Below are 24,291 nucleotides of genomic sequence, written 5' to 3'. Positions count from 1 at the left end.
TTTTCATGCACTAATGCTACACACACACACACACACACACACACACACACACACACACACACACACACACACACACACACACACACACACACACACACACACACACACACACACACACACACACACACACACACACACACACACACACACACACACACACACACACACACACACACACACACACACACACACACACACACACACACACACACACACACACACACACACGTGCGCGCACGTACGCACATGGGCACATGCATGCGCTCATGACACACACACAAACATTCGTGAATGCACGTGTACACATGAGTGAACGGGTGCACGCACGCACACATGCGCGCGCGCACACATACACACACATGCTTGCTTCTTTTAAACAATATCTCATATGTTATGAAAAGAAATGAGATGTGTGTGTGTGTGTGTGTGTGTGTGTGTGTGTGTGTGTGTGTGCATGGGCTTTAAGAGTGCTGTGTGCATATACATGAGGGAGTGATATACATGCACACATGAGTGTAAATGTGTGCATTTGAATAATCATGTTTTGGAAGTATTTATGAAAGTCCTTGTAGAGATTGAGGTGTTTTATTACTCTCTTTCCATTATCATGGATCATATATGTTGATGATATCAACATTTACTCACATAGACATGATTGAATGGACATGCAAGCTTACTTGAAATTGGTTTCATTGCTAATTTAAAAAGTTGGAGGTGGAACAAAAGCAAGCAAGTTGATGCATGGAAGCTTAGCATGATAGGCTACTATGTAGTGACATGACAATGCTTATATTGTTGTGTGTTGGCATGTGAATTGAGAGGTAATGATTACAAAATTGGCTCACACAAGGGACTTTGAATATCAAGTGAGAAAGATTAAGATACCCCCATGGAGAGGGTAGGTGACATAAAGGATTGTTTTGAGGACATGCGAGACATGGTGATATCATACAGTTCGAGGACATACTCCACAGTCCAAGTCTCAAGTGAGAATGTTTAAAAAAGAGATGCGTTCAAGCCATGTTTGAACTTTTCTATAATGTTGTTATTGTATTAAGAGTAAGCATTTACAACTTGAGTACCAAAGGCTAGATGAAGAGACCCTGCATAGCATTTGGATTGGGAATTTCCGACCCCCTTTGGGCTTATTGTCACTCTATACAATGGTAGGCTTTGAAGAGCTAGGTTTATAATTGGAGTGAGACACAAAATCCTATGGAGAGATCTTTATTCTCTGGATGATGTTACGACAAGCAAGGTCTTAGATGCATAATGGGTTGTGCCAGAGGGACGTATGCACCCATGATACTCAACCGATACCGGGAACTACTAGGCTACGACCCCATTGGCTATAAGGCAAGGAAGGTCTCTTGCAAGGTGATGATCATGGCAGTACTAATGCAAGGAAGGTATTTGGAAATGCGTATTCTCATGAGGAGGGAGGGACCAAAACGAAAAGAAAAATAAAAGAAACAAGAGAAAGGCGCTTTATGGTTGGTTTGTTAGCCAGTTGTTTGTCGCACGGACAGGAGTTCCGACTCGTCGACGAAGTACAAAGCGTCGTTGTCCCTCACAACCTCTAACTCGTCTATCTCTGCGCCTTCGCCACTGAAGACTTTTACTGGCTGGATACCAAGCTTCTGGCCTGAGTAACCGAAGCGCGAAGATCAGGTAAGCTCTCTCTTTCTCTCTCTATATCTCTCACACACACACACACACACACACACACACACACACACACACAAAATGCTTTGATTGAGTTAATTTACAACACGAATGAATGAATGAGAGAGAGAGAGAGAGAGAGAGAGAGAGAGAGAGAGAGAGAGAGAGAGAGAGAGAGATCACTGTTTGTGCGTGATAGTGCAGCACACTCTTAGTATTGGGGGCTTCCGCAAGTTCAATTTTCTGCTACCAGCGATGTTTTTCCTTTTGGTTTTCTCATTTTAGCTGTGCATATGGCTTTTGCATGTTGGCTAGAATGACTCTTGTTCATCTGATTATTTTTTGACCCAACCACCATTGAGAGAGAGAGAGAGAGAGAGAGAGAGAGAGAGAGAGAGAGGGAGATTCTTACCTGCAACCTTGACTAGTTCCTTAAAGGACCTTGGCACCGCCATGAGTTTTGGCCCCTCCTTTGTGGGGTCTTGTTTATGTACAGGATGGTGCCTGTAGATTGTAACACGTTTTACATGAGATTGCCAAACTGGTGCTGAAAATGGTGTCTGCTGCGCTAATGTTTTGAAAGGGGAATCGTCAAGGTTCATGGATCTTTTTCCTAACATCCAAGCCGAGGCATTGCTTCCAAATCCAGGAGAACGCTGCTTGGTTGCATGATGATAATGATTGCTTTGACGAATAGTTCTTTCATTAGACACATGGTCCTGCCTTACAGTCCCAGAATTCAAGACCTTACTCATCCAATCTTGATGGTGAACTTGGGATTCCCCTAACTGACTTGCATGACTATCTTGATCTACCTCCCATGCCAACCTTGGTGAGGCAACCAGTCTGGCTGCTTGGAGAATGTGAAAGCTTTCTGATATTTCCATTCTCTTATCTGCTTTATCATCTAACAGCTCCTGCAATAGTTCAATGTTTCCATGTTGTGCTGCTCTGCACACACAGTCCTGCTGTGCTTCAGGGCTCAAGATTGCACCATTCTCTCTCAAAAGCTTTACTACTGTCACATGACTCCCATTTATGGCTTCCCAAAGTGGGACATTACCCTCTTTGTCTGCATTAAGGATACACATGATATACACGACTTAACTTGATTGGTACAAAAGCTGATTTGCATTCTCGTGACTAGCTTATGTACCAAAGTCTCATGGGAAGAAAACCTACCTTTGATGTTAGGATCACCACCATATTCTAGAAGAATTTCAATGCATTCTTTGTATCCTTTGGCTGCTGCTATGTGCTGAGCAAATGCAGAAAATATAATTTCTTACTGTTAAGCTTACCATTAACATTTATCATCTTCAAAGATGTAAGTAATAGGATTTGAATAATGCTACGAAGATGAAAGAGAGATTAGTAAAGTGACAAACTTTACCAGAGCTGTTTCTCCATTATGGTCGGCAGTATTTGGGTCCATTCCTTGCATCAGAAGCTGGTGCAATAGTTCACCGTTCCCTGTTGATGCAGCATAGCGCAGGCTTAACATCACGCCCCATTTTCCATGAGCAATTGTTTGTTCAATGTCTTTCGCAAGCTCAAACATACTTGGATTCTTGGAATCTTTCATATGCTGCCGGCATCAAAACAGTGAAATTTCTGTTATTGTAGAAACTGTTGCAATCAGAATATGGTTGCAAATCAAATCACGAGCTGTGGCTTGTTTCAAATCTAAGCTCTGGTTTGGAAGCATCATGAAACCTGAAGTAGGTTGATAGCCATTATCTGCCCATCGACCACATTTGCCTGGACTATGTTAGTAAAAGTGGTTCGATCAACCCTTAGAAGTTGTGAAAGCTTCCTTGTGCGTACTGTGAAGGGCTGTGGGCGAAAGCACAGAACACCTATTTCTCCAACAACATCACCTGCCTCAGCAACACCCACTGCCTGCAAGAAATGTTTATTTTCAACCATATTGTACGGTTCCTTATGAGAATACAGAGAAGAAATTTTTGCAAGAGAAAGAGCATAGGTTTAAATGTCTGCTGGAAGGTCCTCTCCTTGCTGCGGTCATCACTGCAAGGTCCACCAGTGAAGGAAGAGGCAAGAGCAGACCTGCAGATGTATACCAACTGCACAAATAGATTCATGGACTAGTTTTAGACCGATTTCTAACAGTCATTTTGTACCATGTGGAATACAAGTTTAATGGTTTTGTTGTGTGCCTTGGCAAGTGTTTATGGTCATTGTGAGTCACCACACAGGACATTGTGAGGCCATAAAAAGTTTGTCATTGGCACAGCTATAGATTAGGCAGCGTCATAAATTGGGCAATCTGGGAAGGGCCCAACGTGGGGCTCGATATGAAGCCTAAGCTTGGATAATAGCCAAACATATACACATCCAAGAGGAACTCCATTGGCTCTTTGTGAGCAGATTGGGCTGGTGTGGTCCATTCTTCACTCTGCAGGATAGCACTTCTTGGCTTGTGGGCTGTGGCTCACAGTCCACCAAGACACACCCCAGAGGTGGTGCTGAATTGCATAGTTTTGGATTAGTACCGGTTTGTGTCTTTGCCTCTGTGCTTGTGTATGGACTTTTGTATTTATTTGTTGTGCACATAATTAACTCTTACATGTTTTAGTAAATGAATAGAGCTGAATGAGTGATTGTAGTTTATTGAGCATTAAAGGTACATGTGTTGATAAACTTGAGAGCCCATGAATCATTTCAATTTCTATACAAAGTGCACATAACTTACGTGAACAATTCTGTGATTTCTCTGCATGATTATTGCAATACAAGCATGAACGCATGCTTTGAAAAAGAAAACCTTTACTGTACATGTGCTAGACATTATTTAGGGAGTTGTACCTGTTCAATGCCATTCTTGTGTGTGTACAAGTCCTGCCAAGCGACAGTAGAGCATATGAAAGTCATTCAGGCAGTTCCTAATGTGACTAGACGATTGATTGCCAGTATATAAGTGAATGTAAGTCGTACCACTGCTCCTGAGACCAGAATGTAAAATTCTGTAGGGGCCTCGTTTTTTAGAATAATATCTTCTTTTGGGGGAAAGTATTCTGCCTTCATTTCTGCCACCTTAAGCACACCATAATACGTTTTTAAAAAGTGTCAGGTGTAAAACAGACCCATGGTTTAATGATCACTTTGATACAGGATTGTAGAAAACTTACCAGTTGTAAGCGGAAGTCATATGATGTTCCTTGAAAAAGGTAAACTTTCTCAACGGTTGGATAAAAGAGGTGCTGTGCAATGCTAGAGCGGATGGCTTTAGGTAGTTCAGGCATTATTTCCTCGTGTTTTAGGCTTTCTGTTTTAAATTTGATTTTCACATGGTCTAGCATTTGGCCATGTAACCTTTGTGGCAAACGGTGGCGCTCTGTAAAGTTTGTCATGGCTTGGACTGTGTCTCTCTGAAGTAGCAGAAAGTTCTGTATCAGTTCTTGTTCAGATAATCAAATCTAAATAGTGATATCTTTGCAGGAATGTGCTAAAAAGATAAAGTGTAAATCTTACAAATCTCCTAGTCCTGCTTGTTACATGTACGACGAGATTTGTCATATTGCCAATCAGGTAGGCTGTGAGACCTAAATTGAAGAGCATGTAAAGATTTTCGAAGATCATTTCTCTGTAATTTTTTGCATGAATGTCACCATAACCAACAGATGTCAGTGTTGTTATGGACCAATACATGGAATATATATAACAGATCCATTGACTCTTTTCCCTGAAATGTGGTAGTACAGCTCCAATCCAGGTTTCATCTTCTCTTTGCTCAGGGTACCAAGTTGCCAGCAAATAATAAAAACATGCCGCACAATGTACATCCATTAATGTGACCTGCACAAATGCAAACCAGCATGATAGATAAGAAAATATTTTGTGAAAGAGCTACTAGAAATTGAAATAAGGTGAAACAAGCCTGTGCCCAGACCAGCTGAATCACAGGACAGCAGCAAAACACAGACTTTAGAGTAGTCAGGAAGTGCAGTCAGACCTGAAACAACAGTCACATGCCACAACCAGCATCAGAACCAAGACACTTTGGCTTTGATACCATGACAAAATGGTGTGGAGCAACCGAGGCAAAGAGACATAGCTGATCAAACTGCTGTAAACACGAAGAACTAAAAAGAAGAGCATGAACACATGAAGTCAAAGAAAAAAAACTCAGGAAATGGAATCCATATACTGAGGCTCGAGTGTACACAAATGCACGGGCTGTGGGCCTGGTAGACTGCTAGAGTTTCCCTCTCTCCAGCAGCAAGTAGTGTGCTTGTATGAATGAAAATTGATAAACAGTGGAGGAGAGAGAGCCGATATATAGGCTGAGGAAATACACAAAAATGAGTAGGTTGCCCAACATTAAATGTGGCCTGAAATGCATGGGCTGTGGGCAACCAGAGTGCTAGAGTCTCCCTCTCTCTAGCAGGAAGCAGTGTGCTTGTATGAATGAAAGTTGTTAAACAGTGGAGGAGAGACAGCCAATAAATAGGCTGAGGAAATACACAAAAATGAGCAGGTTGGCCAGCATTAAATGTGGCCTGAAATGCAGTGGACCAAATGCACGAATTGAAGGAAAGTTGTGGCTTGTTGTAGAAGACAAGAAGTGATTGCAGATATGCTATTGGGCTGCCTAGGAGAGGCTTGGACTGAATTCAAAAGCCATGCAGAAGACAAAGAAATGCTAATCTCCAGCTAATGTGCTTATGACGAGGGCTATTGTTAAGTTAAACAGTCTGATGGACAAAGACAATGTTAGAGATCCAAAAGTCCTTGTCTTTGAGCCTCATGAGCAAGAGATGGAACATGGGGAAATACATATGCAAGCACGTTGGCTAGCACCTTGCTCCTAGTGAAGCCACTAAAGATGGGCTGATCTTCGAGGTTCATGAGTTGGTTCTAGAAAAGAAGAAACTCTAGACTCTTGCATGAGCTTTTAGAACCAGCATTGAGTAGTGAAGGATTATTCTTGATCTTGTGAAGGAGGGAATGCAATAAAGAGGATGAAGATCCACTAGATGATGCACCATGTGTGGGAGGGGAGATGGAAGAAGAGGAAGAATCCTTATGGAACACCACACAAATAGTGCTAGTTTTGGGGCCACCAGGCTGTCCATTGTGCAAGATTAAGTGGTAATATTGCATTTTCGGTTGATGTGAATTTTATTATTGCTGTAACTATGTAAATTGGATAATTACCATCCTCTCCTTGAAAGGAAGGTTGGTTTTTGTTGAGCTAAAATACACTTTATAGTTGATTAGCATTTTTAAACAGCCCCAAAACATGCTTAATTAATGAAAAATGCAAATTTGGTACGCGATTTGAGAGAGTTTCAATGGTCCCCCAAAATGCTAATTATTTTGGGGCAACCTTCCACATCTATAAATAGACAAGCTGCCAAACATTCAACCTTATCCTTTGGTGCAAGTTTCTCACTCTACCATGCAGATTTTAGTTATCAACCACTTACCATATGCTGTCCAGCCATCACTGACTACAGCATATCACTATCTAGTCCTAGGCGGCCTGCTTTCAACCATTGGCCTATTCTTTGGAGGTCTCCATTTGCTGCGTCATCATAGCACTTGATTAGTGTGCATTTTCAGCATTCAGTGCCATGTGACAAGCTGCTGCCACCTCTCCTACCAGACGACTATTGCAGTACTTGCGTTTTTGTTGTTGAGCAGGCCGTTTACATCAACAAACACCTCTTCTATTATCGCATGCCAATTCTCTGCCTCGGCACTCTCTCATCTCTGATTGGTGGTTACTGCACTTGGGATCCATCTCCAGTGGATGTCACTCTTTGAAACTGCATTGCTTTGCCCTTGGGCATTTTGTACACTCTTACATTCATTTGCAACATTCATTCACTTTAGAGTTTCTTCTCTCTGTGTTTGTCTTTGTGTTTGAGTTTTGAGTTTTTGCGTTTTGCATTTAGGGTTTGAGTTTTACTTGTCTCTGGGCTAAGTCTTTGTGTTTCAGTCTTGGTTGTACATACTGTGTTTTCTCAGTGCAAACCCTAGCATATCTTTATATGATATCAGAGCCGGTGCTCTTCTAAAGAGTATCTTGCAGTGATTGTGGAGGCTAGTCTTGGTTAGAGGGTAGGCACACATTTACATTTACCATCTTCTGTTGTGCTAAGAAATGCATTTAGTCACTTAAACAGCCCCAAAACATGCTTATTTTAGGCTTATTTTAGCCAAAACCCTACGATGGGGAGCGGATTGAGAGAGTTAAGTGGGAGAGGATCTAGAACCCTAATTTTCTATAAATTGGCAGCCAGCCCTCCACTCTTTCCTCAATCTCGTTTTTGCAGATTTTAGGTGTTTCAGCTTGCTGCCCACACCCTGTTCGCAGAGGATATTTTAGCCGAAGCTGTCCATTATTGTCTCCATCAGTTGGCACCTGATTTCCAGTCCTCTTCACACAGTTTGGAGCTGATTTCAGTCAAGCGACTTTTGTTCCTGTGCAGACCTGTTGCCGTACAGCTTGCCACATCATCACAGTCATGCTGCCTACGTTTTCAATCTTTCTCTCACATGTTGCCTGCGTTTTTTGTCTTTCTCTCACCTGCTGCTTGCGTTTTGTCTTTCTCTCTCCTCGTTGCTGTCTGCATCAGATCCAGCTTCTCATTGTTGCGTTTGCTGGTGTACGACATCCGGAGGTTGCCTTGCTGCGATTCGGGATCCGTTCGGAGTACGACACACTCTCCAGCTCATTACCCTTACCTTGATCCTTGAGATACAGGAGTTCGAGGTTCAATATTCATTCACTGCATAGTGTGTTTGCTGTATGAGCATCGTATTATTCAATAGTTATATCACTTTATTTATTCACTGTGTTCATTGTCTCTCAGTTACCCTAACCCTAACTGTGTTCTTTTATCAGTCTGTGCTTTGTCGTACGGTTTCTGTGTTAGGGTATTTCTTAACATGGTATCAGAGCTTGGTACTCTTTGAAAAACCTAGGCCTTTGATCTGAAAGCTCTTCACAAGAAGCAAGAACAACAATAGGTTCAAATGACTTCGAACACAACAACATCGATTCAGTCTCCAAAACCAACTATGCCGAGAACCAAGCGAGAGTGGGCCGATCAGCTTGCTTCACAAAGTTCCGACATGGTGGATGACACTTTTGATTACATGGAAGAAAAGCTAGGCAAGCTGACCTCTGAAGAATATAAACTGATCATAGCTTATAGAAGAAAGAAGATTGAGGAGCTCGATCGAAGAATTCTCCTTCAAGAAAATCTCCTAAATGAAGGTATGCATGAATTTCTCTCTTTAGGTTTTGTGCGTTAGTCTGATGATGTTGCAAGGCCGTCGAGACTGTATATACAGCAAGGGCTGAAGTGTGGAAGCACTCGAATCGATCGCTGGAAGCCAAGAACTAATGCCGGGGAGTCCAACAATGATTGGGAAGGTTGCCAACAGTACTGGGAAGCCGGGAAAGAAGCTGGAAATGCTAGGAATAGATCAGCCCAATTTCCTAAAAATGCGCCGCATTTTGGCTGTTCTGGGGGTTTGGGGGTCTTCAGCAGTGCTTTGGAACACTAGGAAATGTTGAGGGGGCTCCGATGCAGCCCTGGAAGGTACCAATGGAAGACTGGAAGGTCGGGGAGGAGGCGAGAGATTAAAACATACATGTAAATGAAGGTGCCATGGCTGCCATTGAAGCTCGGGTTGAAGCTCTTTAAATCCGGGCTGAAGAGAATGCTTGGCAAGCTCCAATGCCTTTGATTTGATACTAGTTGAAAGGGAAGTGGAACCCAAGAGGAAGAAGCTTGGCGGTGAGAGCTATGGCGGATGGAGAGCAAGAGCAAGAGAGAGAGAGAGTGAAACTCAAAGTGGGAACTAAAAAAAAAACAACCACAATGTGAGGCCGGCCTTCCTTTTATTCAAACTGTCACTAAAAGAATAAAGAATAAGTGACTGTGACGGGCGCCTACCACTTGCAGTGTGCAGTGGCAGGTATTGTCAGTGTAGTAATACACGGGTGACCATACCGAGCATGCCAGAGTAGCCCAAGCTCATGGGAAGTCCGTGCAGCCAAGGCTGTGAGCGTATAAAGCCCACCCTCCTGTGTACTTGTCCAAAGAGCATCACCTGTAGAAGCATCCTCCACTGTGACTGCATCCTGAGTAAAAATGACTCGGGTACCTAACTGAGTAAGACCATGCACAGATAATAGGTTAAAACCCAAATCAGGCACATAGAGAACTTTGGCGGAGGAAGACCGCCTGTTAGAAAACATAGGTAAAGTCCCCACTCCTTGAACAGGAACTGTAGAATTGTCACCAATGGTGACTGTACCCCCTCTGGAACGAAGATCCTGAAGCCAATCCTGACGGAAGGTCATATGTGAAGATGCTCCACTATCGACGAGCCAAGGCTTCTCCTGTGTGGTAGAAGCTAGGGCAGTGTCTTCCTCAACAAAGAGATGCACAAACGCAGATTCTGTTGTGGCTAGGGCCGCCTTCGAGTCCTTCTCCTTAGGCTTCAAATGGGGATACTTCTGCCAACACTTCTCCTCGGGATGAGTGCCCTTCCCACAATGGGGACACTTGGGCTTCTTCTCCTTCGCATCCTTCTTGTCTTTCTCCTTCTTGTCCTTGGATTTCTCCTTCTTTTGTTTCTTCTTCTTGCCACCACCTGTGGCAGCCGTAAATGCCTTGGTGGAGCCACTGGCTCCCACCTCTTTGAGTCGCTCGTCATGCTCCAAGACAAGCGGGGAAAGCTCCTCCCATAGGAGAGTCTCACGGGTTCTCGTAGTGATGAGGCTGGTGTAGAAGACATCATAACGGGGTGATGGCAGCTGAGTCAACAGAATCATCGCCATATCCTCAGACGATATCAGACGACCAAGAGAGGCTAGCTCGCCTCGCATATCCTCCATCTTCGTGATGTGCTCCTTCATGGAAGAAGAACCATCAAGACTGAGCATCCGCAACTTCTTCTCCAGGGAAATCTTGTGGGCAAATGTCTTGTGCTGATACAAAGACGCAAGCTTTGTCCATACTTCCGCCGCGGTCTTTAACCTGTGAACATGTACAAGAACAGAATCATGGAGACTCATAAAAAGAAAGGAACGGGCTCGAGAGTTGAGCCTATCCCATAAGGCTGCACGGTCCATAGAGGTGCCATCGGACGAATCCACGGGGGGTCGGTTGATGGGCGAAGAAACAAGCTCCCACAGATCAAAGGTATCAAGGATGCAAGCCACCTTGCATGACCATAGGGAATAGTTGGAACCATCCAACTTGTCTTCCTTCGGAAAGGAAGGGAGAATCGGCACCTGGATAGAGGGAATCAAGGAAGGCATCCGCACATCTGATGCAGTCTTCACTGAAGAAACCTTCGCAGTAGATGGAACCCTCTGAGATGCATGGACTGAAGAAGGACGAGTGCGAGGAGGGTCTTCCCGATGTCGAACTTCACGATAGTCCCGCCTCCGCTCAGAGGAATGATGAGAAAGAAGCTCATCCTCTGAGTCTTCAAAGCCTGAAAACTGGTAAGACATCTTCCAATCTGCAAAATACCAAAGAAAGTTGTGCCGCTGACGAAATAGGACCAGCAATGTGGTCACCAACCACCAAGACGCAGGCAGAGAGTGCCTACAAACACCTGGATCTGCAAAACGCAAATAGATCTGATGTCGAACACTAGAATCGAGACCACCAGCACCGGGAACAAGCCCAGACAGAGGTCGCCTGCAGGATAGGAGCAGCCAGGGTAGAAGCGACCTGCAGAGCAGCAAAACGCAGGCTGTAGGAAGGTCGCCCTGCAGCAGAAGAGGTCGTCTGGCAGCAAACGCAGGGTTGCTGCGTCACTGGATGACGTGGCAGCCCCTGTGTACAGCAAACGCAGGCTGTACAGCCTCCTGATGCAGTCGCCTGGCTGGGATGGACCTGTTGGCAGCCGCCTGAAGCAATCGCCTGGCTGTTGTGGAACTGTGGGCAGCAGCAGTAAGGTATTTCTCTCGTCCTCCGTGCTCTCAATCAGGCGATGATACCATGTGAGAGTGCGCAGCGAAAGAAGAACACGAACACAGAGGAGAGGAGAGAGGAAGTAGAGAATGAAGGAAGAAAATCTGCACTGACTGAGATGAATGCTGAATACACTGGAATGGACAGAACAGTCCTTGCACGCAGCCCGGAGTGTCAGTGAGGGAACTAGGACAGACTGGAAGCAGAGGCAGCACCAATGCCGGAGACGGAGACGGAGGAAGCAGTGCTGTACCTGCAGAGCATGAATACTGGACTGACTGGGGGGGCTGCTATAAATAGCCCCCAGCCAGCAAACTGGCCGACCAGCTAAACTGGCCGACCTGGCCAGATCTGGCCGACTATGGCCAGATCTGGTCCGACTGACTAGAACTGGTCCGACTGCCCAAAATAATGGGCAGTCAGCCCAGAAACAGCCCAGATTGGGCTGTAAAATGCCCAAGGCTGAATGCTGACTAAAGCAGCCTAAAAACACACTGACAGAGCTCCTCTGTCTCCTGTCAGACTCTGACAGGAGCTCACAACCAGGAGATGAGAGACTGAGACTGAATAAGAGCAGGCTAACAGAGGATGCTAAGCCCAGTTATTTTGAGGATGCTAAGCCCACTTATTTTGAGGATGCTATTGGTCATGCTCATTGGGATGCAACAATGGATGAGAAGGTGGCTGCATTAGAGGCTAACAAGACTTGGGATCTAGTATCATTGCCTAAGGATAATAAAGCTATTGGGTGTAAGTGGATCTATAAAATATAAGGTTCTGTTAGTAGGTATAATGTTAGGTTGGTTGCAAAAGGCTATGCTTAAACATATGGCATAGATTATAAAGAGACATTTAGTCGAGTTGCTAGAATAGCAATTGTTAGATGTGTGATTATTTTGGTAGCAGCCAAAGCTTGGAGTTTATATTAAATGGATGCAAAGAATGCCTTCTTGGATGGTAAATTACAACAAGAGGCATATATGGAGTAGCCAATAGGTTATGAGGATATAGAGAATTTCACCTATGTATGCAAGTTAAAGAATGTGCTCTATAGATTGAAGCAAGCACCTAGAGTATAGTCTGACAAGATTGGAGAGTATCTTATCAATATTAGCTTTTATGTTTATGATGTTGATCATTCACTTTACGTGAGAAAATGAGATGTAAGTTTGGTTATCATAGTCATTTATGTGGATGACTTGATTATTATAGGCAATAGTGATAGTGGGATCGCTAAAGTCAAGGACCATATGAGGAAGACATTTGAGATGAAAGATTTGGGTGAGCTAAGATACTTCTTGGTAGTGAGTTGATCAGATGTTATGATGTTATATGGCTATTCCAAAGGCAATATAGCTTTGGATATGTTATCTAAGTATTGTATGACAGTATGTAAGCCTCTTTCAATGCCATTGGAGCAAAATGTAAAGTTGAGTGTTGATGTTGGGGATAAGATTGAAGGTCCTAATATGTTTAGGAGGATAGTAGACAGTTTGACTTACATGACTATCATAAGGCCAAACTTGAGTTATATTGTTGGCCTTGTTAGCTAGTTTATGTAGATGCTCAGAAAGCCTCATTTGGATGCACTTAAACACATATTGAGGTATGTGAAGTTCACTTTGCATTATTGACTTTTTTCTGAGGCAAGTAAAGATATATTGGTGTTGGGATATATATATGTAAATTGGATTGGTAGCATATTTGACAAAAGATCTATCAATGGTTTTTGTTTTTTGCATTTAATGCACTTATAAGGTGGGTGACAGTTCAATAGAGCTAAATTGTCTCCATAGCCATAGAACAAAGGGCATGATACTCAACCTCTATAGAAGAAAGTGCCACAATGGGAAGTGCTACAGTAGGTTGATTCTTATTGCTCCATGAGATAGCTCTCGATCCAAGAGAGAATGTGTAACTTGTAATGGATCATCTCAAATCCACATCACTTGCCTAATTTGAGTCACTCCCATTTAGAAAAGATGGTTCCCTCTTTGTATATGATCTCATAGGATGGAGTCTCCTATAAATAGTGCAGAAAGCGCAAAGGGGCTCTCTAGTGAGCTTATGTAGGGGTCTCCATAAAAGAAGACAACAATGGCACGACAAAGGAAATCTCTAGCTTAGTGTGAATAAGCCAGATCAACAAATCAATAAGGCACTTGCAACGGGTAGCATCTTGGAAGGAATCTCATGTAGTCAAAATCTTGGACTCTGGGTCCATGGGGCAAGAAATAGCTTGACACTTGGCCATACCGAACTCCGAAAGTAACTTAGACATGTACTTGTGTTAGGATATAAAGATGCCCGATGCCCTTGGATAGATCTTTAAGCTAAGGAAGAAGTGTCGAATCCCTAGATTTGTCATGTCGAACTCTTGTTGCAAGGTGTCTTGAGTCTGATTAACCTCATGGAGTCACTCCTTGTGATAATCAAGCCATCCACATACAAAAAGATGAACACACATTTGTCACACTTAAGAACCTCCTCTAAAACTTAGGTCCTAAAGCCAATCCTATTGATAGGTCATGTGGGATGAAGCTCCAGTGTCCATGAGCCAAGGCTTCTCCGTGGTGAAAGAAGTAAGAGTAGTATCATTCTCCTTGAACACATGTACAAAGATGCACTTAGTGGCAGCTGGGGTAGCCTTCGAATAGACCCTTGGGCTTTAAATGGGGATACTTCTGCCAACACTTCTCCTCTAGATGAGTGCCCTTTCCATAATATGGGCACTTGAGCTTCTTCTTACCATCCTTCTTTGCCTCTTTCTTGTTATATTGTTTCTTTTTCTTTGGCTTCTCCTTCTTCTTCCTTCCTCCTGAACCTGTTGTGAAAGTTTTCATGGAGACGGATCCACTTGCGCCTACCTCCTTGAGTTGCTCGTTATGCTCCAAAACTAGCAGGGCAAGCTCCTCACAAAGAAGAGTCTCTTAGATCCTCGATCTAAGAAGGTTGATATAGAACACATCAAACTATGGAGATGGCAGTTGAATTAGGGGAATCTATCCTCTAGTTTATTGATGGGATCCTTTATGAAAGGAAAGTCATCACCACTGAGCATCCAAAGTTTCTTCTCAAGAGAGATCTTGTGGGCAAACATCTTTCGATGGTACAAAGACATAAGCTTTTTCAACATTTCTGCTGTTGTTTTCAACCTGCAAACATGCACTAAATAGAATCTTGTAAGCTCATGAAAAGGAAGGATCGGGCTTGAGAGTTGAGCCGATCCCATAGGGCTACACGATCCATTGATGTTTCCTATGGGGATTCTCCACAGGACGGTGTATAGGAAGGGTAACAAGCTTCCAAAGATTGAAGGTATCAAGGATGCATTCCACCTTACATGACCAAAGCGAATAGTTGGAACCATCTAGATTCTAGCTGGTCGTCTTTGGGTAATGAAGGGAGAATAAGCACTTGGAGAGGTGGTGCCATGTTAGGCATTTTAAAGCCAGTAGAACAAGCTTTGTGTGAAACATGGTGAGAGGGGGGAGGAGAAGGCTGCTCTGAATGATGAGACTGTACAAAGGGGCTTGGTGACCTCCATTCTTTATCATAATCACACTGCCCTTCAGAGAAGTGATAGGAAACCTCCTTGGCCGAGATATCAAAGCCTTGGCATTGGGGATTAGACATCTTCGTATAACTTGCAAACATACAAAGGTTGCTGCATTTTGCTGTAGGAAACCCTGAATGGAGGGAAAATCAGCAACACTTGCAAGAAGAGAGTTGTGGATGTCTTGCTTTTGTCGTATGGCACTTGCAAGAATGCAAAACATCTATGTTTTCTACAGCAAACAACAGGCTGAAATTTGAGTTTTCAGCAATAGTGTGGCCTCCTCTTTGGTTGGAAACTTAATGTCCTTACATAGGTGATGATACCATGTGATAGTGCACAACAGAAGAGAATTACGAACACGGAGAGAAAAGGAGAGGAGAAGAAAGCAGGAAGGGAAGAGAAAACTGGAATTACTGTTGAAATGCAGGGATGACAACACATTCAAATGCATGAAGAGAATGCCAGTTAAAACTCCAATGTCCTTCTCAAACTTTGACAGAGCTTACATCCAAGAGATGATAGCAAAAACACACTCAATGCTAACACAATTGTATCTAGTTAATAGTACGAGCACTTGCACTATGTGCACATAAATCTCCATGAAAGTCTTCATGTTTGACCCATAGAAGTATTGGCTAACCATGGCCAAATATGCCAATGTACTAACAGTTAGATGCTCTATGAAAATTGTGAAAACTTTGCTTGTAGATATCCTTAATAGGCACACATTTAGCCTTGTTTGCTAGTAAGTCATCTTTAATGGAATACTTGTCTGATATCTTGCTGTTAGTTGGTAGTTTCCAAGCATATCAATGGCCTAAGCTCTATGTGCTATAACTTCCATCTTGGCCTAGTTGCCAAATCCTACGACGGTGAGGATGTATCTAGTAACTCTTCATCGAAGAAAGATTGTAGTCGGTCTGAATTGTTAGACTGATAAGGCATAGATCTCGGAGATGCTACCAAGAGCATTTGACAACTTTGTTAATTGACCCCTTATGGTTGTGAATCTCTTCCACAAGTTCTGCTGAAACCAGCCTTCCTTCTTGGATAATGTAGTAATTAACCTGATTAATCAGCAATTACAGCAAGCATCAAATTCACAAATCTGAATGGAACACTTTATCACTTCAATGGGAGATAGTTGACACTTGATTGACCCCAAAATTGGCAGCTCTTGTGGTACATCTTCTTTAACTTATAATCCTTCAAATCTGTAGTACACTGAAATGTAGGTTGATCTCTCTGCAAATTTGAGTACTTCGGACTGGCATAAATGGCCACTCAATTTGCCCCTTGATCTTGGTACAATTTGGGCACAAATTGAGCCAAGAACACGTGCATGTGGGTTATTCTAACTGTGTATGGGCGATTCCCTTCAGATCTGCTGGAATTCCTTGAATTCCAGTAGCTGCCCTGATCGTTGGGTTCCTAATTTGTGGGCATGCTTCCCAAGATGACTGCCCTAAATTCAGCAGAAATTAGGGTTTTTGACAGCAAGTTCAGTTCTGTCCACTTCAGATTTACTGAAAGAAGCTGAGAACTTGACACAGGAGAGAGAGAATATCTTGAGGAGAAAATTTTCTGTAGAGAGAAATTATCAGGCTGATGCCAAATTGGCCTTCATTTTGCTGTTACCAGCTGCCACAAGCCCCAAAAATGCTGTTGCTTTTGCTGATAGGCACCACCAGGAAGCTGCTGCCTACTACTTGGAGATCCTCTTTGTGGCTAATGCATGATCCTGAAAAGGACCTTTGGGGATTGGGTATCAACCAGCCCCAAATTGCCCCAAACTGCCTGGCATGGCAAGTTTCCTCTCGTTTTGACAAGTGGTGGCCTTTCCAATGCAAGACTCAGCCTCTAGATTGAATCTCCATCAATTAAAAATTGTGGATATTGAAAATCTTCTCGACTTGCCTACAAAATTGGTGCACTGCCCATCCACATTTAATGTGCTAAGCCCTTTGGACTTGAAAGTCTTTCTAACTTTCATTAACCTTAGTCCAAGCATTAAATGCTTACTTTTCTCTAGCCCAAATGACACCTCAAGTCATTTCCAAGGGCCCATTTAATGCCTAGAACCAAGATTGTCACCAAGCACTAGTACCTGTCCAACCTAACTTGTAGTTACAACTTTTGCCAATGTCCCTCATTGCTTAACTTGGGTTTTGGTGGTACCATTGGGCCCAAAATAACTTGCACTTCATATGTGCACCTCACATGTGCAAACCTTAATTATGCCTTGCTGGAAAGGGCAGTAGATCACCTGATTTACTATGAATTACAGCAATCAATAAATACACAAATTTGGAAATGCAAACTTTACCACTTAATCTTGGATAGTCCATACCAGGTTGGCCCCAACAATTGGTGCCCCTTGCAATATTTCTTTATCTTGCATTACTAAAAGGTTGAAGTACAATGAAGCATGGGCTGATCTCCTTCTATCTTCAATATAGTTGCTGTAAAAAATGACCAGCACTTCATAAAAACAATTTGTGCCTTGATTGTGCTACAATCTGGGCACAATTGGGTCTTCAATCTCTTGCATGCGAGCCACAAGAAATTGAGAATGGGCTACCTCTTGGATCAACTGCAAATTCTTGCCTTTAGTTGCTATACGGAGTATGAGGTCTTCAATAATTGTACTCCTTAGGCGGCTGTGGAAACTCTAGTTTCTACTGTAAATTAGGGTTTCAGCAGCAATTTCTTCAATTGCTCTTTATCCCATGTTGGGAATGGCTAAAAACTGCTGAGGCTTTATTAGTAGATGAGAGAGAAGCTAAGAAGAGAGAGAATTCTGATTCCTTTGTGAGAATGTTGCTTCCACCAATTTCTATCCATTGTAAAACAACATTACATTCTAACACCTAGCCACTTGGAGGCTTCACATGGCTGTCGCCTTGTGCTATATGATGTTGCATGCTGCTGCCCACCTTCTGGATGCTGCCGCTTGTTTGTAGGGCTTCCTTTGGTGGCTGAATTGTCTAGGATCAGCTGGTGACTGCAGCAACAACTCTCTCTCTCTCTCTCTCTCTCTAGCTGCTATAAGCCTTTGAATGGCTGGAATGACACTTAGCTAGCCCCAATAGTGGGACATTTAATTGTCTTGCCATTGATTGGCCTTGGACTAGCATTAATTTGTTAATTAATGCCTAATCACCTAATGTCACCACTTGACATTTTAATGACCCAATTAATGGCCTAGACCCAAACTGACACTAGGGACCCACATGTATCTATCTAGCATAACTCTATATAACTTTTGCTAGTGTCACCCACTACTCGCTTGGGGTACTTGGGTCATCAATGTGACTAATGTGACTTGCACTTCACATGTGCACAACTTAACAATGCCAAAACTAGCATTAACATACATGTCCCTGTGACATTCTATCACCTTGTTTTATGGCCTTGGAGGTTGGGTTGGTCTCATAAAAATTCTTGCAAATGGTGGTCAGTCCCATCTATAATGTGGGCATTATGTAGATGGTTGTTGTTTTCTTTTTTTTTTGGGGGTGTGATATGTGAAATTACTTTTGATCTCATGAGGTTCTTTTAGAAGTTAAGACCACACTGTAATTGTTAACCGCCTCTTGTTTATACAAGTATATGCTAATTGAACTAACAATTTTGTAACACCAATGAGTTCAATCAATTTCTTCAAATATTGATGTAGTTGGCCACGTCTACAACAATGTTGCAAATCATTGATCCAAATCAATCTTATACGGTTCACATGGATATCAATGATTATATGATACGTGCTACTACCTTATATCAAGGCAGCCAGCTTATCATGTTCGAGAGCTACAAGCTCGCTAACACTAGATGCATTATACCACACAAGAAAACAAATTCTTGGCCGTTTTTCATGCATTGAGACTATGGCGATACTTTGTCAGTGTTTGCTCTACATTCGATGTTTCTCTATAAAACCCTACTATCTCTTTGATATGTTATGAGTGCATATTGTTGTGTCACACTATTTTGATAGCTTGTGTGGCATCTTTGTGGGGTCTACTGCTGGAAGAGGACTCACTCTTGGTTGGGCTGCCTTGAGGTGCATTGTGCAGGCTTAACTGCCCTTAAAGGGCTGTTGAAGGATACCATCTCAAGGCTTAATTGCCCCTTTGGGGTGTCCAAGGGCAGCTGGTGGGCTGGTTTGGGTGTTTGTTATGGGCAATGCCCTATGAAGAAAATTGTGGAGCAATTGCTCGGGTTTGCACCGAGGAAACATAGAGTGTATGACTATGATGGAAACACAATGATACAGGCACAGACGTGCAAAACTCAAAGCCTAAATGCAAAACTCAAAACTCAAACACAAAAACAGACACAAGCAGAAGAAGAGAGAAAGAACACAACTTTGAAGTGAATGAAAATTGCAAATGAATGTAAGAGTGTACAGAGTGCCCAAGGACAGAGCAATATTAAAATTGTCAAATGTAGATGCTGGAGGAGGTAGGCAGTAGCCAGAAGCTGCAAACGTAGATGTGGAACTATCGCTTGAAGAGGGAGTGCCTGTCACGTGGCTGATGGAGATCAAAAGCAAGATGCAAGAGACTGTTTGGAGGTTGGTGATGATTGTGGAGTGTCAAACACAGCAGTGGGACTGACGCTTGTTAGGAGGTGGCTGCAGGAGAAGCAGTCGCTAGAAGCTGGAGCACTTGGAGGAGTGATGGCAGCAGTTGTGAAGTTTGGACAGCCACGTGGAAGAAGACTGATGACTGAAAATCTGCACAAGAGGTCATGACTGAATGGGGGCAGCCTGTCTATTTATAGATGTGGATGGACCCTCCCAAATTATGGTTTCACAGAAACTCTCTCGAACCATGCCGTGTTTTAGGGATTTTCATTAAATAAACATGTTTTGGGGCTGTTTAAGAGGCTAATCAGCAGGTAATGCATTTTTTATCTCAATAGGCCCTAAGTGCCCTTGAAGGGCCTTGGGCTAGCTTGGTTTCCTAACATGAGGTTGCATGCTTGTGGGATGCTTCACATTGGGAATCACCAAACTAGCAAGCTGATGCTTAAGGTTGCCACCAGCAGTATGCTGAATGCCTTTGTCAGCTCTGTAACCTGCAGAAAACAGCAGCAAGGAAAGGAAAATATTTATCCTCTCATGTGTGCGCTGCACGAAACATCAGTCCTTGGGCTAGGAGCTGGCCCAGGTTGCTAATGGTGGGGGTGAGCCCTTATTGGCTCTATGGTTGGGTGGGGAATTTTTTGTGCATCACTCTATGTTTCTTTCTATGCTTGTATGGCTTTTGTCACTTCATGTGTGCAAGTTGGATCGAGGTGGCCATTTCATTGACATTAGAGCAGCAATCTGCTCTCTACCATGTGCCTTTTTACAGACTAGTCCGTGTAATATCTGTATGGTATGGTACTGTATATATCTGTATGGTCTAGTACAAAAAAACTGCCCCTTTTGTATGATCGTTGATGCATGATGTACGATGTATCCACTCCCATCTATTTGCTTGTAACTTGTAGTGCATGTTGCGCTTGCGGCATATGCCGTATAAGTTTTTGGTCATTTTTCATCTTATATACTCAAATTGCATTTCTATTTTGACTTTAAAACATGCTTTCTATCATTTATAGTCCCAAATAAGCAAGCTAAAATTTATGTTGTACTGATATCGTACTGTACCTTATAAAATCTTAAGGTACCATTTAGTACTGTATTTTATTGTACCGGACTGTATTGTACCTCCATACTTGACAACTAAGGTGAGTGGTTGAAGCTCAGTTGTACTCCACTCCCAAATATGGTGCTGTGAAGAAGTAAGACATGGGGAGTGTATGCAAGCAGGAGGTATGACCATTTCATTGAGCTCAATGGGTGTATTGCCCACTCCCAAATAGGCTGGTATTAGACACTACTAGCAAGAGAAGTAGACATGGGGAGCACACGCAAGCAGGTGGTTGAGTATGGTGAATTTTTTCTTTAGCCTACCTAGTACTCGCGTGTAAAGTTCTACATCCAGTCTGGCATTAAAAATGCATACAGATCATGGCATTAACAATACTTGTGTGTGAGGTTGTTAATTGTGCAGGGAAGATAATCCTTTTCATGAGTCAGTGGGTGCCTTGAACAAAATCTGTTCATAAACTCTGTCTCTATCATGTCAGATGAGATTACAACTGTTATATATGAGTACAGATCCACACGAGTCCATTTGGTGTTTGACTTACACATAACAGCTTCAAACTTCGTATCCAGAAGTAGCTCAATCGAGTGTCTTTCTCAAGTCTGGCAAGAAAAAGATTACATCAAACTTGTTAAATTTGCAGGCTGGTAAAGTGAACTACAATCCAAAAGCAGTTTTATTTATATTTATATATTTATTTTTTGGGGGTGGGGGGATATTTTGAACAAATTTGGAAAGTGACTCAACATACTAATACTTCCAAAAAGTTAATACCGTGTGAAAAATTCGCTCACTCGCCGCAATCTCCAGAAGCGAAGCATGTTCAGGGCACTATAAGTGAGGCGCTGGCTGTTCTGCTGCATAAGAGCAAGTGCCTGTATTGGCAGTGTGGATGCCACATCTAACGTGAACCAAGTCTTTAGGTACCTGAGCATAAGACAGTGCAAATGCAGAATTTTTATCTATCTGATGAGCACAATAAACCTTATGTAATTAAGGAAATTGACAGCTATTTACACTGAAATATCTATGTGGCTGCAGAATGTCAATTTTCATACCGGGCTGCAATTTTGGACTTAACATCCACAAGGAGGTAAGTTTTGGGATCAATATATGCTACAAAGAATGTTAGGATGATGTCAACAGCAAAGAAACAGTCCACGACAAAGTCTGCAGTAATGTAGGGCCATATAGGCATTCTGATGAATCCCAGCTCAAAAGGTGCCATCCAAGCTGTATAAATGACCAGCAATACCAGAAAATTTTCCCAGTACCTGAAGAAAGTCAGGTACACAGGTTAATGATTGGCAAAGTTTATATGCTAATTTGACCAGAATATGTGTGTTTGCGCATGTATATGCCAATATTTTCAATGGCGCAAAGTTGTTGCTGATACAGGAGGTTGGCAACAGCATGAGAATGATTGCCATTAGCACAACCGAAGCATCTCCATATGTGAAGGTATTATGTTTTTTGTCTGTCTATATTCTTTTATGTTAGGTGGTCCACTGTTTAGTTCAAAATACATCATATCAACCTCTGACCAGTGCTTGATGTTTCAATGCCATTTATTCAGAGATGTTTGCCTGCACTAATCTCTCTTCTGTTTTTGGTTTACTGTGCAGCATAATTTACTTGGTAAACATCTAGTAAGTGTTAAATACCAAGTGTTAAGCTAGAGTTGATACCTGTATCGAGGATCATATGGCAGGACTATCTTCTTGCTTACTGACAAGAAGCTGTATCCTCGGGATCCTAAAGGTGGCAAAGGTTCACTGTCAAAGCTGGCCAAGGTTCCCCGTTCAGGGTCATTTATCTTCTCGTTTGTACTACATGATTTAGTCAACCTGCAGTTAGTAGAGCAGGTATAGAGAGCTGACATACTGTGGTTGGTGTACCAGAGGCCGAAAGCTCTCCTGACAGGCAGCTAGATCAAGCTACAAACGTACTTGTTATGTAAGTTAGTTAGAAGGGTCTATCTAAAATATGCTGTGCAAGTCAATTGCATCCTAAATAAGGGTAGATTGATGCAGGGAGCTGTTCATACTAGCAGAGAATGCAGCAAGAGAGATGGTGAGGGCACTTGGAGAGAGGGAGCTTCAGCATGCAAGGACGGTAATGTCAAAGTTGATTTGAGCACTCGAGTGGCAGAGGAGGCAACAGAGGATTGCGTTATCAGCTGGCTTCTTATAGAAGAGTGAGTGTGTTGTCAATTAAGGATGTCCATGCATGAACATTTTCATACATGAAGGGGCCAGAAATGTGGTTTTTAACATCTTCCATTTGGTGGGTTACGAAGTTGTGAGTGGAAGCTCCACCAGGGTGGATGGATCGAAGGCCAGAGAAGCTTCAAGCGTGGGACCTTCACTATATGGCCTCTTTTTAAGTCCTTTAGTTGTTGCTGGTTTAGTCTTTTTATGCTGGCCTGTTGATAAAAGGTGCTTCTTCTGCTCTTTATGTACTCAACTTCTGGCAATTTTTTTTGCATATCTTGGCGTTCTACTTTGTCACCTTCCGTTTCTCTGCATAAATAACAATGAACTTTTATACTGGGTTTTTATTGAGCCTGAGGTACAAGAATCTCTCTTTTTGTGAAAAAAGTCTCTACAAGCAAGTGAAGTTCCTACAAATGCAGCAAGGGGGATGGCTATGCATCCGTTAGAATACGTGCAAACGTTTCGGACCTTGATTGCCATTTTTTTAATTTAATTTTCTGTCTTCTGGTGGCTCAATTAGCGCCCGGCTCTTCCATTAAAGGAAGGCGAAGCTCTTTTTTGTGAAGTAATTGATGTTATGTCCTCTGATGGCCCGGTCAGAACTTAGTGCACAAACTCTGCAATTAAAGGGAGGCGGAGGAGTCAGCTTCCCCTCTCCTCTGGTGGCCCCCTTAATGCAGAACTCTGCATTTGAAAGGAGGCGGAGGTATGTCAATGGTAAGCATGTCCAGTAAATCTCTTGCTGAAGGCTGCATAGTGGATGCAGTTAATCAATCTCATGGGGAAGGCTGGATAAGGGATGCAATGAGATGCGAGAAAAATCCCATTTGCAACGTGGAGGAAATGGAAGCTTTTTGTATTATCATGCGTGAAGACACAAAAAGGGTGTTGGGGGTGGGGGAAGAGGGGTATAATTTTTCTACAACTATGATTGGTGTGAAAGCAAAAGCATTAACACGAGCTTTGGGCTGGGGAGGCGATGGCTGGTCTAAGGGTTGACGTAGGAACATCTTATATTGTGTTCTTCTGTGGAGCAGGAGCAGGGCCCTGTCACTGTAGCAAAAAGGTGGGGGGAGGGTTGTCGTCTTGCATGAAAGAGGCTATGGCGGAGGGTTTTTCCTCGGTCTGCGTAAGAATGTGCTTCTGTGCTGGAAGGAAGAACGGAGAGAGAGAGAGAGAGAGAGAGAGAGAGAGAGAGAGAGAGAGAGAGGAGCTAA

The 24,291-nt window shown here is 42.9% G+C and overlaps 1 protein-coding gene and 1 long non-coding RNA gene across 4 annotated transcripts; one reads left to right on the top strand and one right to left on the bottom strand.

The window, feature by feature from the left end:
* Positions 1 to 1,502: 1,502 nt before the first annotated feature.
* LOC148031076 (potassium channel KAT3-like) lies at positions 1,503 to 22,893 on the bottom strand. The gene is made up of 13 exons (XM_087684601.1): positions 22,547 to 22,893; positions 21,917 to 22,132; positions 21,633 to 21,785; positions 21,403 to 21,460; positions 5,161 to 5,484; positions 4,818 to 5,057; positions 4,624 to 4,722; positions 4,495 to 4,527; positions 3,382 to 3,567; positions 3,059 to 3,253; positions 2,848 to 2,923; positions 2,078 to 2,737; positions 1,503 to 1,645 (listed from the first exon to the last, which is right to left on the bottom strand). Exons 1-13 carry the CDS (start codon positions 22,738 to 22,740, stop codon positions 1,503 to 1,505), a joined length of 2,577 nt encoding a protein of 858 aa, XP_087540727.1. The 5' UTR covers positions 22,741 to 22,893.
* Positions 1,547 to 23,296, top strand: LOC148031075 (uncharacterized). Of its 3 annotated transcripts, XR_015691843.1 has the most exons (9): positions 1,593 to 1,671; positions 4,801 to 4,856; positions 5,128 to 5,217; positions 21,669 to 21,781; positions 21,900 to 22,319; positions 22,484 to 22,651; positions 22,760 to 22,814; positions 22,892 to 23,055; positions 23,158 to 23,296. It is a non-coding gene; the product is annotated as an uncharacterized LOC148031075 (long non-coding RNA). The 3 variants fall into 3 exon arrangements; XR_015691844.1 differs by lacking the exon at positions 5,128 to 5,217 and having other exon boundaries at positions 1,587 to 1,671; XR_015691845.1 differs by lacking the exons at positions 4,801 to 4,856; positions 5,128 to 5,217 and having other exon boundaries at positions 1,547 to 1,671.
* The last annotated feature ends 995 nt before the right edge of the window (positions 23,297 to 24,291 follow it).

The sequence above is a fragment of the Lygodium microphyllum genome, chromosome 9 (genome assembly GCF_053477565.2).
Source record: "Lygodium microphyllum isolate KBCC chromosome 9, Lygodium_microphyllum_v1.1.10, whole genome shotgun sequence".
Classification (NCBI taxonomy): domain Eukaryota; kingdom Viridiplantae; phylum Streptophyta; class Polypodiopsida; order Schizaeales; family Lygodiaceae; genus Lygodium; species Lygodium microphyllum.
The sequence above is the reverse complement of the archived record's forward strand: the minus strand, read 5'-3'. Positions and strand labels throughout refer to the sequence as shown.